Source organism: Panthera onca, chromosome F1 (genome assembly GCF_046562875.1).
Source record: "Panthera onca isolate mPanOnc1 chromosome F1, mPanOnc1 haplotype 2, whole genome shotgun sequence".
NCBI lineage: Eukaryota > Metazoa > Chordata > Mammalia > Carnivora > Felidae > Panthera > Panthera onca.
The window spans coordinates 7,911,815-7,927,398 of NC_138355.1; the positions used below are offsets into that span (position 1 = coordinate 7,911,815).

Sequence of the window (15,584 nt, forward strand, 5' to 3'; positions counted from 1 at the left end):
TGAGTGAGCTACCCCTCTTTTACACTTCCATAGCCCCCTGAATGTGCCCCAGCCTGAAATGTGGTTGTTGACTGACTTGCAGATCTCCTTCACTAAACAGGGACCTCGATCAGTTGGGAACCTCGATTAGTTGGGGACCTCGATCGGTTGGGGAACCTCGATTAGTTAGGGACAGCGCCACCTTGCCCCTCTAGTTCCTAACACACCAAGAATACTCAGTAAATGTTTCATGAATGAATGGACAAATAGTGACAGTTTCTTGGGTAGCAGCCCCTCTCTTGCATGCCTAAGAGGAAGAATCATAAGCAACATCAAATGTTTATGTGTGTGTGTGTGTGTATACACACACGTAGGGGTGAAGCATCTTTAAATAGAGATCACTGTGGGGGCGCCTGAGTGGCCCAGTCGGTTGAGCATCCGACTTTGGCTCAGGTCATGATCTCATGGTTCGTGGGTTCGAACTCAGTGCAGAGCCCGCTTTGGATCCTCTGTCTCCCTCTCTCTCCGCCCCTCCCCCGCTCGCACTCTCTCTCAAAAATAGATAAGAAACATTAATTAAAAAATAAAAAATAGGGGCGCCTGGGCGGCTTGGTCAGTTAAGCATCTGACTTCAGCTCAGGTCATGATCTCGGTTTGAGCCCCGCATCAGGCTCTATGTGGACAGCTCAGAGCCTGGAACCTGCTTCGGATTCCGTGTCTCCCTTTCTCTCTGCCTCTCTCTCTCTCTCTCTCTCTCTCTCTCTCTCTCTCAAAAATAAACATTAAAAAAACAAAAATTTGCATGGATGGAACTAGAGGGTATTATGCTAAGCGAAATTAGAGAAAAACAAATACCATATGACTTCACTCATTTGAGGACTTTAAGAGACAAAACAGATGAACATAAGGGAAGGGAAGCAAAAATAATATAAAAACAGGGAGGGGGACAAAACATAAGAGACTCTTAAATATGGAGAACAAACTGAGGGTTGCTGGAGGGGTTGTGGGAGGGGGGCTGGGCTAAATGGGTCAGGGGCACTAAGGAATCTACTCCTGAAATCACTGTTGCACTATATGCTAACTAATTTGGATGTAAATTTAAAAAATTATAAACATTTTTAAAATAATAATAAACATGTTTTAAATAATAATAAAAATTTTAAAAATAAAAAAATAAAAAAATACAGAGAGATCCCTGTGTGTGTAATGCATGCACATGAAAGGCTAGACAGGTTATGGGAGACTATTCATTTTCCTTAACCTTATTTCCCCCTTTGCTTGTAAGTTCCTGGGCCTTTCTCCATCATGATTCCTTGTGTTCAGATAACTTTATTCTGCTCTTTCAACAGCTATACCTCCTGCACACCACAGAATTTCTCAATATTCTCACTCAGTAGTCAGGACAATACTCTCACGGCAGCTATTGTGAACAGGTAAGAACTCTAAAGACAGAAGAGAATTGCCACTTCGTTGCATTATCAATTTCCATTCAGTCTTCTTTTTTTAATTTTTTTTTAACATTTATTCATTTTTGAGAGACAGAGAAAGCATGAGCAGGGGAGGGGGAGAGAGAGAGACAGAGTGAGAGTGGGGAGGGGCAGAAAGCGAGGGAGACACAGAATCCGAAGCAGGCTCCAGGCTTCGAGCTGTCCGCACAGAGCCCGACACGGGGCTTGAACCTGCGAGCCTCAAAATCATGACCTGAGCCGAAGTGGGACGTTTAACCGACTGAGCCACCCAGGCGCCCCTCCATTCAGTTTTCTCCTCTCTACATTCAATTACCTCAACTCCTTTAGCTGGGTTAATATCATCTCAAATGAGACTTATAATCGACACTCATAAGCAATTAATTATCAATATTTATTTCAATCACGCCCCTTCCACGTTCAGATGCCGAAGCATTAGTCGTTTGTGGCTTTCCCCATGCTACTACTCATTTTCAGTTTGTGCTCATTCTGCCCCATTCCAAGATCCTTCTATGCCAAACCTGGGGTCATTCTGGTCATTCTTCATTTTTTCAGCTTAATTAATTTGAAGGTCACCTGAGTTTTATTGCGGGAAATTAACAACAATCCACGGATAATGTTAAAACGTTTTAAGAACAAGCTTTAAAATAATTAGCAATTTGCCATTCCATAAGGCTAGACCACACCAAATAAATCTGTGTTTTACAGCGTAATGATCATCTTTAAAGAACAAAGTGTCTTGAAATAGTTGTTACTGGGCATTAATTAGCGTATACAGGAATTATAAGATAAAACGCAAAATTCACAAGGACAAGCCATGTTTAAAATCAGCCTCTCAGTTAGAAATTAAGTCTTCAAGGCACTTAACTTTCATCTATCACCATCATTGCTATATAGTCCTTGTAATGAACTGAATTCGATTCTGGATCAATTGCAGCAGACAACATTTCTTCCATTTCCTCCTGAGAGAAAGGCTCACCTGGGAAGGACAAGAAGGGAAATTCATCATTTACGATCCTCTGATCTTTTGCTTTCTCTTTCCGCCGACGAGCTTAATTGCCACGGAGCTCCCCAGGTCCCCGCCGTGTCGCTGGTTCCTCTCCCTGGGGCCCCGGAGCCAGCACATCACGACCGTCCAGACGCTCAAAGAGCAGGCAGTTGTACCCCTGGCCGACTTGGGACTTAGTCTGCCTTGCAGACATCATAGCTCAAGCGACCTATAACATCGATCACTCCAGCCAGAACAGCAGGAGAACATTAAGACCCCCCTGAATAAGGTTGCTTATTTATTTAAATTAAAACTATTGGAATTGCCTTCACCCGAAGGCTCACTTTTCTAGGGAGTCTAATCATTATATTGAGCAAGGCTGTGACGAAGGGATTAAACGGTCGCGATGCAAAGTTGCTGAAGAGCCGCTGACAGAGACGTGAAGTCTCTGAATACTCCCTGACCAGCTCGGCCAGCTTCGTGATGCCAGCTGAACCCACGGACAGATGCCACTCATCCTCCGGGTCAAAACGGTCCTCTCTGTTATAGTCTGGCCCAGCGTTGCTGTCATACGAAACCAAAAGTTGCACAGAGAATCTGCGGATTTTGCTGGATCCAGGTAACAGCTGAGGGTCATCTTGGACCCTGATGCCACCAAGATGAGAAGCAAACTCAGGAGGAACGCCGGAAAGGTTGCCAACTACTTAAGAAAGAACTTTGTCCTGATATTAAGCAAAAATACAGAAACATCCAAATCGCCACTTTCCCCCCAAAAGACGCTTCTCTGAGCCGGTGAGTTACTAAGGCCTGTGGATCACTTATCTTCCGAGTTTTTCACCTGCCACGACACACGATGTTTTCCAGGTCGGAATTCAGCTAAAACCACAGAAATCACTCAAGTGGGGATCGTGAGGACAATGATAACAGACTATCGAACAAGGGCAATGTGTCGAGTTCTCGAAACCGTACTTACATCCTGAGAAAAGACAGAACGCTTATACAGCCTAACATCTTTCTTACACCTGATTAAATGGAAACTCCACTGCCAACGAACTCCGATGGGCACCGTGGAGGTCCTGCACAGAGCACTGGTGACAACCACGTGTTGACACGCACGAAGTTAACCTCCCAAGCGCCTCACAAGACGAAAGGATGGCTGCCCCACTTACAGAAGAGGAACCGGCACGCAGAGACGCGAGGCCACCGCCCCGGCCAATGAGTGGCAGAGCTGGGATCTGGATGCCGTAGTCCAGCTCAAGGTCCATGACCCCGAGGGCTACACTCGACCGCTCAGAACACGACGCTGTTCACAGTACAATCCAGAAGGCAGTCACACCGCTTCCGTGGGCAAGGAAGGAGGTACACAGTGTTTGATTAAGGATAGGAACGGAATAGCTTAATGATTAAAAGCACAATCTTGTGGGGGCGCCTGGGTGGCTCAGTCGGTTAAGCGTCTGACTCTTGATTTCAGTTCAGGTCATGATCTCATGTGAGATCATGCCCTGCATCAGGCTCTATGCTGACAGCGTGCAGCCTGCTTGGGATTCTCTCTCTCTCTCTCTCTCTCTCTCTCTCTCTCTCTCTCTCTGTCTCTCAATGAATAAATAAACATTTTTTTTTTAAAGCACAATCTTGGGAGGCAGACTACCTGGGTTCAAATGCTTAGCTGTCTCATTAACTTTAAGATCCTGGGCAAATCACTTAAGCTCTCTGTGTCTCAGTTTTCCTCCCTGCGAAATGGAGAAGATAATCACGGCAGCCATCTAATGCGGTTGTTATGAGGACTCAACATGTTATTATCTAACTAACACTTAGAACATTCTGGCACACAGGTGGCAACATGTATTTGTTGAAACAAAGTTTTGGAGACCTTCCCTGCTGCTAAATACTGTCTGACACCATCACATGCCTGGACGTCTTTCAGGAATTTGGTTCGCTGTGGCTTATCATGTGTTTCATATGACATCCCGGGCAGCCAGAATGCAGCTTCCCAACCTAATAGTCTGTGGATGTTGTGAAACATCCCCTTATCTCTGTGTCCGAGGCAGTCTGCTTCTGATATCTCGGTGTCAGTCAACAGCATTCCCGTGACACCCATCATCCGAGTCAAGGCCCTGTTACTCCTGCCTCAGCTCCCACCTTTGTTCCCTACGTGCTGTTACTCATCGAGACCCACGGATCCTGCTGTAAACAGGCCTACTGTACCTCTCTCTCTTTTTTTTTTCAGTTTATTTATTTTTGAGAGAGAGAGAGAGAGAGAGAGAGAGAGAGTGTGCCCGTGAGTGGGGGAGGGGCAGAGAGACGACACAGAAGATCCGAAGCAGGCTCTGTGATGACAGCACAGAACCCAACGCGGGGCTCGAACTCAAGAACCGTGAGATCATGACCTGAGCGGAAGTCGGACTCTTAACCGACTGAGCCACCCGGGGGGCCCCCTGTACCCATCTCTCCTTTCCATTCCACCTGCTGGCTCCAGACTAACCTCGCTAGGGCACCTTCCCAAAGCCGCAGTAGCCTCCTGACCGGTCTCTTACTCGTCCAACAAACCGCCAGCACCAGACTGGCCTTCCAACAATCCCTCCTGCCCCGTAAGGACCATCTGCTCAACACCCCACGATGCTCCTGTGGTGCCCACAGGGTGAGTCCCGAGCCCTGAGCCCAGGCCTCAACAGGCTAGCCCACAGATCTACCCAGGCTTGTCTCCTGCTGTTGGCCAGCAAGGCCCCCAGGCGCTCTCCCCTCACAGTCTCTGTGATACGGAGATATCACGCTCACTTCTGCCTCCCCACCTCTGTTCACACTATGTTGTCAGTACCTATCTCTCTCCATTGGGCCCCTTCACGAATCCTTCTTTCATTGGCTCATTCATTTATTTTTTATTTTTTTTAAATGTTTATTTATTATGGAGAGACAGAGAGACACAGAGCATGAGCAGGGGAGGGGTAGAGAGAGGGGGAGACACAGAATCCGAAGCGGGCTCCAGGCTCCAAGCCGTCCGCACAGAGCCCGACGAGGGGCTCGAACTCACCAACCGTGAGATCATGACCCGAGCCCAAGTCAGTTGCTTAACCCACTGAGCCACCCAGGCGCCCCTGCTCATTCCTTTAATAATTCAACCCACATTTGTTGAGACTTACTGTGGTGGGGCAGGGGGGTGGGGGGGTGGGGGGGTGGCTGTAACGCATAAGACTTTACTTTTGCTCTCAGGGCACCTGGGTGGCTCAGTCTGTTGAGCATCTGACCTTGGCTCAGATCTCCCAGTTTGTGAGTTTGAGCCCCGAGTCGGGCTCTGTGCTGACGGCTCAGGGCCTGGAACCTGCTTCAGATTCCGTGTCTGCCTCTCTCCCTGCCTCTCCCCCGCTCGTGCTCTGTCTCTCTCTCTCTCTCTCAAAGATAGATAAACATTTAAAAAAAATTTTTTTGAAGATATTTGTTACAGTGTCACAAGAGTGCTTGGTGGCAGCCGTGACAGCCAAGTCATTCTTGTCCTCGTTGCCCGTAGCCTCACCTCGTGGTGGGTCAGGTCAGCGTGGCCCAACCAGCTGTGCCGGTGGACAATCTTGGTCTCCAGTCCTCACAGTCACTTGCACTTTTGGTTCTGTCTCTAGTGATGGCAACTGTGCATCATGCGGGACTCAACCCGCAAACCAGCGCACGGAACAAAGGAGACAGAACCCTAACCTCATATGGGGGGAAGGAACGTGACCCAGATGGGCACGGTTTCAGGAGAGTGACCATCAGGCCACAGAAGTCCAAGGAAGACGAACTTACACATCCGCCTGAGCAGAGAGAGTGCCTCAAGAAAACAGTGTTATGGATAACCGGGCATGTGTAGGTCAAGGTCAAAGCAAATACAGAACGCCGCCAGCATAAAGAACTGGAAGTTTCCGTGTGAATTCTGTTCAACTGAGTCTGTATTATCTATAAGTTCATCAACTAAAAAGCTCTTTGAAAAGGAATTTTACCATAACCTAATTCAAATCTTCAATCTAGTCACAGGCACTGATTTATAGTGGTTGATAGTTCATGTTTTCCAAGGGCATAGCTTTTATTCTGAAAATACTTTAAGTGAATAGAGTGCCTTCAATTTGTAGAAGTTTCATTATACGTTACAAAATCCTATACAGCAACTATCACTCTCCCCTTAACCCACCCTTCGTCCTCTTACCCCCACAAAACAGAACCCATTCCAAAACCAAAATAACAGGAGTAGTCAATAACTCTTTGAACCAGAATGATTGATTTACAAGCATCTCCTAGGGGCGCCTGGATGACTCAGTCAGTTGAGCATCCGACTTTGGCTCAGGTCGTGATCTCGCAGTTCGTGGGTTCAAGCCCCGCGTCGGGCTCTGTGCTGACAGCTCAGAGCTTGGAGCCTGCTTCGGATTCTGGGTCTCCCTCTCTCTCTGCCCCTCCCCTGCTCACACATTCTCTCTCTCTCTCTCTCTCTCTCTCTCTCTCAAAAATAAACATTAAAAAATTTTTAATAATAAAAGCATCCCCTAGAATTTTTCCATAATTGTTGTTAAATTATTAATCACTTAAATAAGTCACAGTTTAAAAAGAAGTAATAAATCACTCTTACCTTCTTCAGTCATATATTTGATCAGTTCTTCCTTCAAAAGAAACCCACGTTTAGATGGATCTAATACCTAAAAGAAAAGGTGGATATTGTATGTTTGGTTTGGTGAATAAATTCTATATGATGAATTTTTCACATAAATACATATAAAACCTGGAGCTTACACACCTCAAACGCTCGAAGAAGGATATCCTCTGGAATTGGTCTGTATCTAATTATGCAGTAAAGGGAGCAAATGTCACAGTATTTAGCTCAGTCTCTACACAATAAACGATCACATAGAACAAAATAAAAGCTGCTCATATACAAGGATAATAGTACTTCCCTCACTGGAACAGTTTTGGATTTCGAGATATGAAAGTCGAAAGCGCTTCACACCCAAAGAAAATATTTAGTTCAAAATCACGTGATGTTATCTATTCATCTTTTTCATCATGATAAAAATCCACTTCTCGGGAAATAAACTTTCTACAGTAAACCAACTGTGGTCAGCTAACGCTACACGGTCTTTAGAAGAGTAATTAGGGTTAAGTCTCAGTGATGATTCAAAACAGAAGATAATAAATCTGTTGTTGGTTTATGCTTTTGGTAGCCTTTTGCCTCTGTAATTACACTTTGCTTATCAGATTAGCACAAACATCGTTGATATTTCTAAGCATATGCCAAATGGCCGTTCAGAATGCAGTGACTGGGGTGCCTGGATGGATCAAGTGTCCACTCAAGTGTCCACTCAAGTGGAGTCAAGTGTCCAGCTCTTGGTTTCGGCTCAGGTCATGATCTCACGGTTTGTGAGTTCGAGGCCTGCATCGGGCTCCATGCTGTCAGTGCCGAGCCTGCTTGGGATTCAATCTCCCTCCCTCTCTCTCTGGTCCTCCCCTACTTGTCTCTCTCTCTCTCTCTCTCTCTCTCTCTCTCTCTCCCCTCCCCCCCCCCCACCTTTTTCTTTCTCTCTCAAAATAAATAAATTAACTTAAAAAAAATAATTTAATTAAAAAAAAATTATAGTGAAAAGTCAGAAGGAAGCTATCCCAGGATAAACACTGGTTGGTTGAATAAAATATACAAAATGAGGGGCGCCTGGGTGGCTCAGTCGGTTGAGCGTCCGACTTCGGCTCAGGTCATGATCGTACAGTTCGTGGGTTCGAGCCCCGCCTCGGGCTCTGTGTTGACCTCTTGCTCAGAGCCTGGAGCCTGCTTCAGATTCTGTGTCTCCTTCCCTCTCTGCCCCTCCCCCGCTCACGCTTTGTCTCTGTTTCTCAAAAATAAATATAAAAAAAATTTTTTTAAAAGAATATACAAAGTGAAAAAGCCAAGTGTTTTTAAATTAAGATAATTCTAATCACTACCTCCACAACTGCATGTACCTTCTTACCTTCTTTCCAAGAGTACTTCAGTCATCACTGGAAGAAATTTTTCAAATCGAATGTATCCAGTGGGTTCTTCTTCCTCTACCTAAACATTCCATAATGAATAGCCATGTAAAAAAAAAAAAAAAAGAAAAGAAAAGAAAAGAAAAAATAATAGCCATGTATTACTTCAGCAAGTGTACTGAGCAACTCCTTTTCCAAGCACTGTGCCAAGTGCTAGGGATTTGATAATGAGCATACTTGGGTATGGTCCCTGCTCGTAGAGCTTACATTCATTAGTGGAGACCCATATTAATCAAAAAACAACAGAGCTGAGTGTCTAATTATAAACATAATGAAGTGAAGGAGAATGGGTCTATTAGAGCATAGAGCAAAGGGCAGTTGTAGGTCAGATCAGGAAAGGCACTCACGAGGAAATCACACTGGAGCGGACTTATAAAGGGTGAGTAGAAGGTACTTAGACAAAGCCAGCAGAGATGAGACTCCACGTAGAGGAAACAGGATGCACTAAGACCCCGTGGAAGCCAGGAGGCTGAAGGGGGGGTGCTCGGGAGCAAGATGGAGGAGCAAGAGGAAGAGACAGGAACCGGAGCTTGCTGGGTCTTATCGTCCATGAAAGTGACTCTGGTTGTCATCCTAAGACCAACGGGAGATCCCCGAAGGCCTCGTAGATGTGTGTGTGTGTGAATGATCACACTGGTTGGGGGCAAGGCGGCTTCTGCCGTGGGCTCAGCAGCTGTGACAGAGCTTGGAATAGGGTGGTGGCCATGACAAAGAAGTGGATGGTTTCAAGAAAGATTTAAGAAGTAAAAGCAATAGGGCAGAGCTGCGTCTATTATGGGCAGAGATGAGAACCAAGAGAGGAGTCAAGGACTCTGACTTGCAGAGACGGGATGCAGTGATGCTCTCCCCTGTGATGAGGAACACCGGAGAAGGGCCCCGATTAGGGGACCAATCATGTCTCAAGGACCAGAGTACATATCAAATCACCATAATATTTACTAAATACCCACATGGTTAATGGCACTTTGTTATACCACTGCTAAATAAAACACTACACCCGAGGAAGAGAAATTTGGGTACCTGGCACTGTTAAATGAGAATGAGTGACTCCCACTCATAGGTTCAACGTCAACGGTGTGGCCCAACAAAACACTATTGATCTTAACTTTCATGTCAGGTTATTTACGAGGAGCTGTAAATTTTCCACTCCTTTTCAAAAGTCCTATTAAAAGGCTCATAGATCCCAATTCAACACAGGACCTTTTAACAGATTCATTCTTTGAACAAAAAATAAGAAATCTATAGGTTGCTGCTAAGTGGAACACACTGTGGTCCCGATGACAACTATTTTTTAATGTTTATACTAGAAGCTCAGAGGCTCACCTGGTATGAGCGGAGCCCTCGGACTCCACTATCAACAGAAAACGTCACCCATCTCATGACACAATGATACTCCGGACTCTCTGAGCCCGTCAATACGCGAACAATTGTCTCAGCAGCTGCCTCTCGGTACAAGGTGAGATTTTGCAAATTAATGTTCATCTGGCTCCGATGTGCTTGAGTAGCACTGTGACTCCCCACCCCGGGAGCCTCTTAAAAATCAAATGTCGATCTCATGAGACTACCTTTGGAGGGATAATTTTTAAATTAAAATGGTGAGTTTCTATGCTGATCACTTTACCAATTTGCTCCAGAAGCCGGGGCGATCAATGGCTTGCCTCCCTCTCTCCGCATCCCCCACAAATAAATCACCGTAGAGCAAACAGTCTCGACCTTGAAAGATCAAAACTCCTCTATATTTTATGAGCATCCTCATCAATCTACAAATGGTCTGTAGGTTCTCCAAAGCTCAGCTCTATAGCTCACTCTGTCCACCACGTGAGAATTCACAACACATAGCATGTGCCCCGTAAGGCTCTCCTGGCTCCCACACGATTTCCATGATCCCCCTGGGGGCTCGCAACGCTGGGGCGAAAACTGCAATCATTCTGGTCCGATCTATCTGTGAGAGCCAAAACTGCACAAAAACAGCAAGTTAAAGCAGATCTCCAGCGAACCAGGATGGCAGGAGATGCATACATTTTTTCTTTTAAGACGGATGATGAATAAACAGAGGACTTATGGTTACAAAGTAAGAAGAAAAATAAAGAAGTCCACCTTCAACTTGGGCAGAATGTGAAAATCTTTCTATGACCCAACACTGTCCTCTAGAGGCCACATCTCATCCATTCTTTTGTACACAAAGATGCAGAAGCAATGGCATAAAAACGATGCAATTAAATAATAATTCTTTTTTTTAATGTTTTATTTATTTTTGAGAGAAAGAGACAGAGCACAAGCAAGGGAGGGGTGAAGAGAGGGGGAGACACAGAATCCGAAGCGGGCTCCAGGCTCCGAGCTGCCAGCACAGAGCCCGACGCGGGGCTCGAACCCACGAACAGGGGGATCATGACCTGAGCCGAAGTCAGACGCTCAACTGACTGAGCCACTTGGGTGCCCCAATTATATGATAATTCTAAATGAATAGTATTAATAAACTGTTTTGGACTAAAAACTATTTTGTATTAGAGAAGGTTTTTTAGCATTTAAAACAACTTTTTTATTTTAGAATAGTTTTAGATTTAGAGCAAAGCTGTGAAGATAGTACACGGTTCCCATATACCCCCACCCATTTCCCCCTATTGTTAATCCTTCCATTTCCATGGCACAATGCTAGTTGGCTCATTGTCACAATTAATGAAGTGATATTAATACATCAGTATTCAGTAAACTCTATGCTTTATTTGGATTCCATTCATTTTTCTATAAGTCATTTTTATTTGTTTTTAATTTTTTAAATGTGTATTTATTTTTGAGACAGAGAGAGAGAGAGAGAGAGAGAGAGAGAGAGAGCATGAGTGGGGGAGGGGCGAAGAGAGAAGGGGATGGGGCTCGAACTCACGAACCGTGAGATCATGACCTGAGCCAAAGTTGGATGCTCAACCGACGGAGCCACCCCAGGTGCTCCTAAAAGTCATTTTGAAAATATGGTATATTTTTCTATCATAAAGAAGAAACCAGAAGAGAAGGGAGGAATCTGGAAATACGAACGGGGAGAGGGAAGGCTAAGATGTGGTTCTGTTATTTCTGGTGTAGGACAAGCTAGTTAATGTTATGAGGCCACAAGTAAGATAGGACAAAAATACTATGTTCTAGAAATGTTATGCGATAATGGCTCAATGGTTATTTAGACCCACATACTAAAATGTCATTAAGATTTAATAGAAATAGGGGTGCTTGGGTGGCTCAGTTGGTTAAGCATCCAACTTCGGCTCAGGTCATGATCTCACAGTTTGTGTTTCAAGCCCTGCGTCAGGCTCTGTGCTGACAGCTCAGAGCCCGGAGCCTGCTTTAGATTCTGTGTCTCCCTCTCTCTCTGCCCCTCCCCTGCTCATGCTCTGTCTGTCTCTCTCTCTGAAAAATAAATAAAAACATTAAAAAAAGATTTAATAGAAATATATCAAATATCGAATTATATACGTGTGGGGGGAGGTGTAGAAGGAGGATATATCCACAGATATAGAGAGAGACGGAGAGAATGACTTGTGGGTTGAGTTGTGTCCTCCCCAAATTCCTATGTTGGAGTCCTAATGCCCATACCTCAGAATGTGATTTATGTGGAGAGAGGGTATTTACAGAGGTGATCAAGTTAAAATGACCGGTGTCCTTATAAAAAGGGGAACTTTAAACAGAAAAACATGCACACAGGGAGAATGCCATGTGAACCTGAAGACCGCTATCTCCAAGCCACAGAGAAAGGCCTGGAATAGATCCTTCCCTCACAGACCAGAAGGAAACAACCCAGCCCATGCCTTGACTTTGTACGTCTAGCCCGCAGGACTGTCAGATAATAAATTCCTGTTGTCTAAGTTACTGTTTGTGGTACTCTATCACAGTAACCCTACCAAACACACACACACACACACACACACACACACACACACACACACATTCTAAGTATGCATGATACATTGTAACCCAAAGACTTTGAATCCCTATCAAGCTTAAGTTCCTATACTTACCAACTGGAAATTAACAAAGCAGATATTCGAAATTCAGAACTGATTTTACAGAGCTGATATGGAGAAAATAACACAGCCCAGACCTACTTTCTCCAAGAGAAAACTCAATTAACTGACTTATGGGGCCCCCAGGTGGCTCAGGCAGTGAAGCATCTGACTTTGGCTCAGGTCATGATCTCACAGTCCTTGAGTTCCAGCCCTGCTTGGGGCTCTGTGCTGACAGCTCAGAGCCTGGAGCCTGCTTCGGATTCTGTGTCTCCCTCTCTCTCTGCCCCTTCCCTGCTCATGCTCTGTCTCTGTCTCAGAAATAAATAAACATAAAAAAATTTAAATCAATTACCTGACTTATAATGGAGTGAACTCAAGAAGGACTCCCATGTTAGAGCTGACATGTTGGGAAAAACTAGGAATTCATTGCCATTTCTTCATTCAACCAAAGTCATACTGGGAAAACACTTCTCTTTGTATTGGGAAGTTTCTTTAAAAAAATAGATGTTGCCTTTCTCACGGAAAAATATCAACATATTCACCATGTTAGACCAAGGATAGTTTAAAATATTCTGACCAACACACCCCTTCACGTCCTCACCTGTAACAGGGCAAGTGGCCGGTTTATCTCACACAGTTGCTGTGAAGTTTACATGAGATGATATGAGGTGTTCTGTAAACTGTGAACCTCTCTTTTTTTTCAATTTAATTAAATTAATTTATTTATTGAGGGGGGGGGCAGAGAGAGAGGGAGAGAGAGAGAATCCCAAGCAGGCTCTGCAAGGTCAGTGCAGAGCCCAATGCAGGGCTCGAACCCACGAACCAGGAGATCGTGACCTGAGCCGAAACCAAGAGTCGGACACCCAACCGACTGAGCCACCCAGGCGCCCCAACCGTGAGTCTCTTGTTATGAGTATGATGATTTCTATCAAGAGGGCACGCACATCTGGTTCTGTATCGTGCAATGACATCTTCTAAAAGAATCCATGTCTGGTGCTGAAATCTCAAGCACCCCCTCCCGGCCCCACTAAACAGACCTAACTTGTTCATATGGGAGTTTGGTCCTGCCTTCCACCTGTAGATGCCACAGGGTGTGTGGTGAGAACGTACTCCATTGCTAGGCATACCTAGTGCCTTGTGCCCGGCCCCGGCCCCCGCCTAGAGGACAGGGAGTGCGTTCCCCCTCTGCTGTCTCCCTCTGTGCCTCTGTGGGCTGACTGGCAGGACAGGGGGAGAGTAACAGCCAGCCACCAAACACGTCCCTCCTCTTCAAAAGACAAAAAGAAAGCAAACAAATACATCATGTTACCACCGACAGGGATGAGGCAAAGTCCGGTACAATCTGGTTTGTTTCAGCCACGAGGAGGGCTAACGTACGGAAAAGGAGGTCACAACCGGCAAGCGGCCTGGGCAGCATTTGTGAATGAAGACGTAATAAACCCCTTTGTAGGAAGATCCCCCCACTACCACCACACCTGCAGACACCCCAGTCTCTCTGCACCCTCTCCCCGGCATGAAGAAGTCTCAGTAAATATGGATGGTGTGGGATTTTTATAAACATCGCCATGTATCTCAGTCTCGAAGAATGAGGCAAATACGGTTTCTCACTCCACTTTGGCCAAAGTCAATTGTCTTCATGTATTTCGCTCCTGCAGAAAGCCGGACACAGGGAGGTGAAGTGCCCACCTTGTCCATAATTCGGTCAGGTGCTTTGATGGGACCACAGCCCAGAGTTCTCTGCCCCCGGAGTGAAATCATCTTTATTCCCACAGTGAAATCATCAGGCCATCCCTTTTCTCATTAAAGCATTATTTATTTTAATGCTGAACTCACTGAGTAGGTGCAATAAAACACACAGTGAAAATTCATTTCTCCCCAGTGACACAACACTCAGTCAATAAATTGAACGATTTCATGCTTCACAAAAGCAAGATAATATCAGTAGTTAATATGGTTTATAAAGCACCTACATTTCACCTAGTTCCAGGTCACCAAAGAAGATATATGTACCATTTTTTAACTCTTTATGGTTAAAAAATAAAAACAAAAACCATGAGATATTTCAAGTTAGGCTCCAAATATCACATATCCAAATTCTGATACAAATCATGACTCAAAGCAAAAAAAGAAAAAAGTACAATTTAGAAAGTATTTCTCTACCTTGGACGGAATATTTTATTAACAAAAATTCATTGGCATTTGCCAAAAAAAATCTTTATGAATGAAAAATCTTAAAGCCACCTACTTTAGGGGCTCCTGGGTGGCTCAGTCGGTTGAGCGTTCGACTTCGGCTCAGGTCATGATCTCGCGGCTCACGAATTTGAATCTCATGTCTCACTCTGTGCTGACAGCTCAGAGCCTGGAGCCTGCTTCAGATTCTTTGTCTCCCTCTCTCTTTGCCCTTCCCCTGCTCATTCTCTGTCTCTGTCTCTCTCTCAAAAATAAACATTTAAAAAAATATAATAAAAAGCCACCTACTTAAGAAAATTTATTTACTCCAAAACAGTCCAGAGACTATTGTACAAAAATCAGGATATGTGTTTGGGTTATAAATTATTTATTAAGGTAAGTATCCAAAAAAAGTTGGAATGAACCAACCATCAGAGATGCTAAGAATCGTCAGGTAGCTAAGCCAGATCATTACGTTCCCTTCCAACTGAGTGTTTCTAGAACTTGAGGTTATGCAGGCATCAGTGGCTATCAATTTCCCCATTTTATCCTCTTGTAGGGGGGAGGTGTGAAGGGGTTCCAGCTAAACTAACAGTACTACAAGAATACAGTCATGTTAAAAACAGGCATACGAAAATAATATGGAAGGAAGTGCACTACGATATTACAATGATTATATTACGGTGATGGATTATTGGAAAGGATTTTTCTCTATTTCTTTAAAAATTTTCTACAATGTATTACTTATTTTATCACAATAAACATTGAAATAAAAACTTTTATTAGTCTCTTGTTATGGTTGGTTTATATAAAATTATGAAATTATTTATTTATATTACATATTTGTGTAAGAGACGGAAAACGACACTTACTGACTGATTTCTCTGGGTTTTTTTTCTTCTGTTGACCGCTGCTTTCATACCATTTACTGTTGTTCTTCTAGCTACAGATAAGTGATAATCTCAGTGTATTCTTTGTGCA

The 15,584-nt window shown here is 44.4% G+C and overlaps 1 protein-coding gene and 1 non-coding gene across 2 annotated transcripts in view; one reads left to right on the forward strand and one right to left on the reverse strand.

Annotated features, from left to right (window-relative positions):
- Positions 1-2,059: 2,059 nt before the first annotated feature.
- DRC8 (dynein regulatory complex subunit 8) overlaps positions 2,060-15,584 on the reverse strand; it is a 130,341-nt gene continuing 116,816 nt past the window's right edge. Inside the window, exons 4-7 of the mRNA XM_078441057.2 lie at positions 8,388-8,467; positions 7,184-7,226; positions 7,019-7,085; positions 2,060-2,424 (exon numbers count right to left, since the gene is read on the reverse strand). Of these exons, the coding sequence (XP_078297183.1) occupies positions 2,309-2,424; positions 7,019-7,085; positions 7,184-7,226; positions 8,388-8,467 (306 nt within the window). The 3' untranslated portion in view covers positions 2,060-2,308. The remainder of the gene's footprint in view (positions 2,425-7,018; positions 7,086-7,183; positions 7,227-8,387; positions 8,468-15,584) is intronic.
- TRNAR-UCG (transfer RNA arginine (anticodon UCG)) lies at positions 8,091-8,175 on the forward strand. The gene is given in 2 exon segments: positions 8,091-8,127; positions 8,139-8,175. It is a non-coding gene; the product is annotated as a tRNA-Arg (tRNA).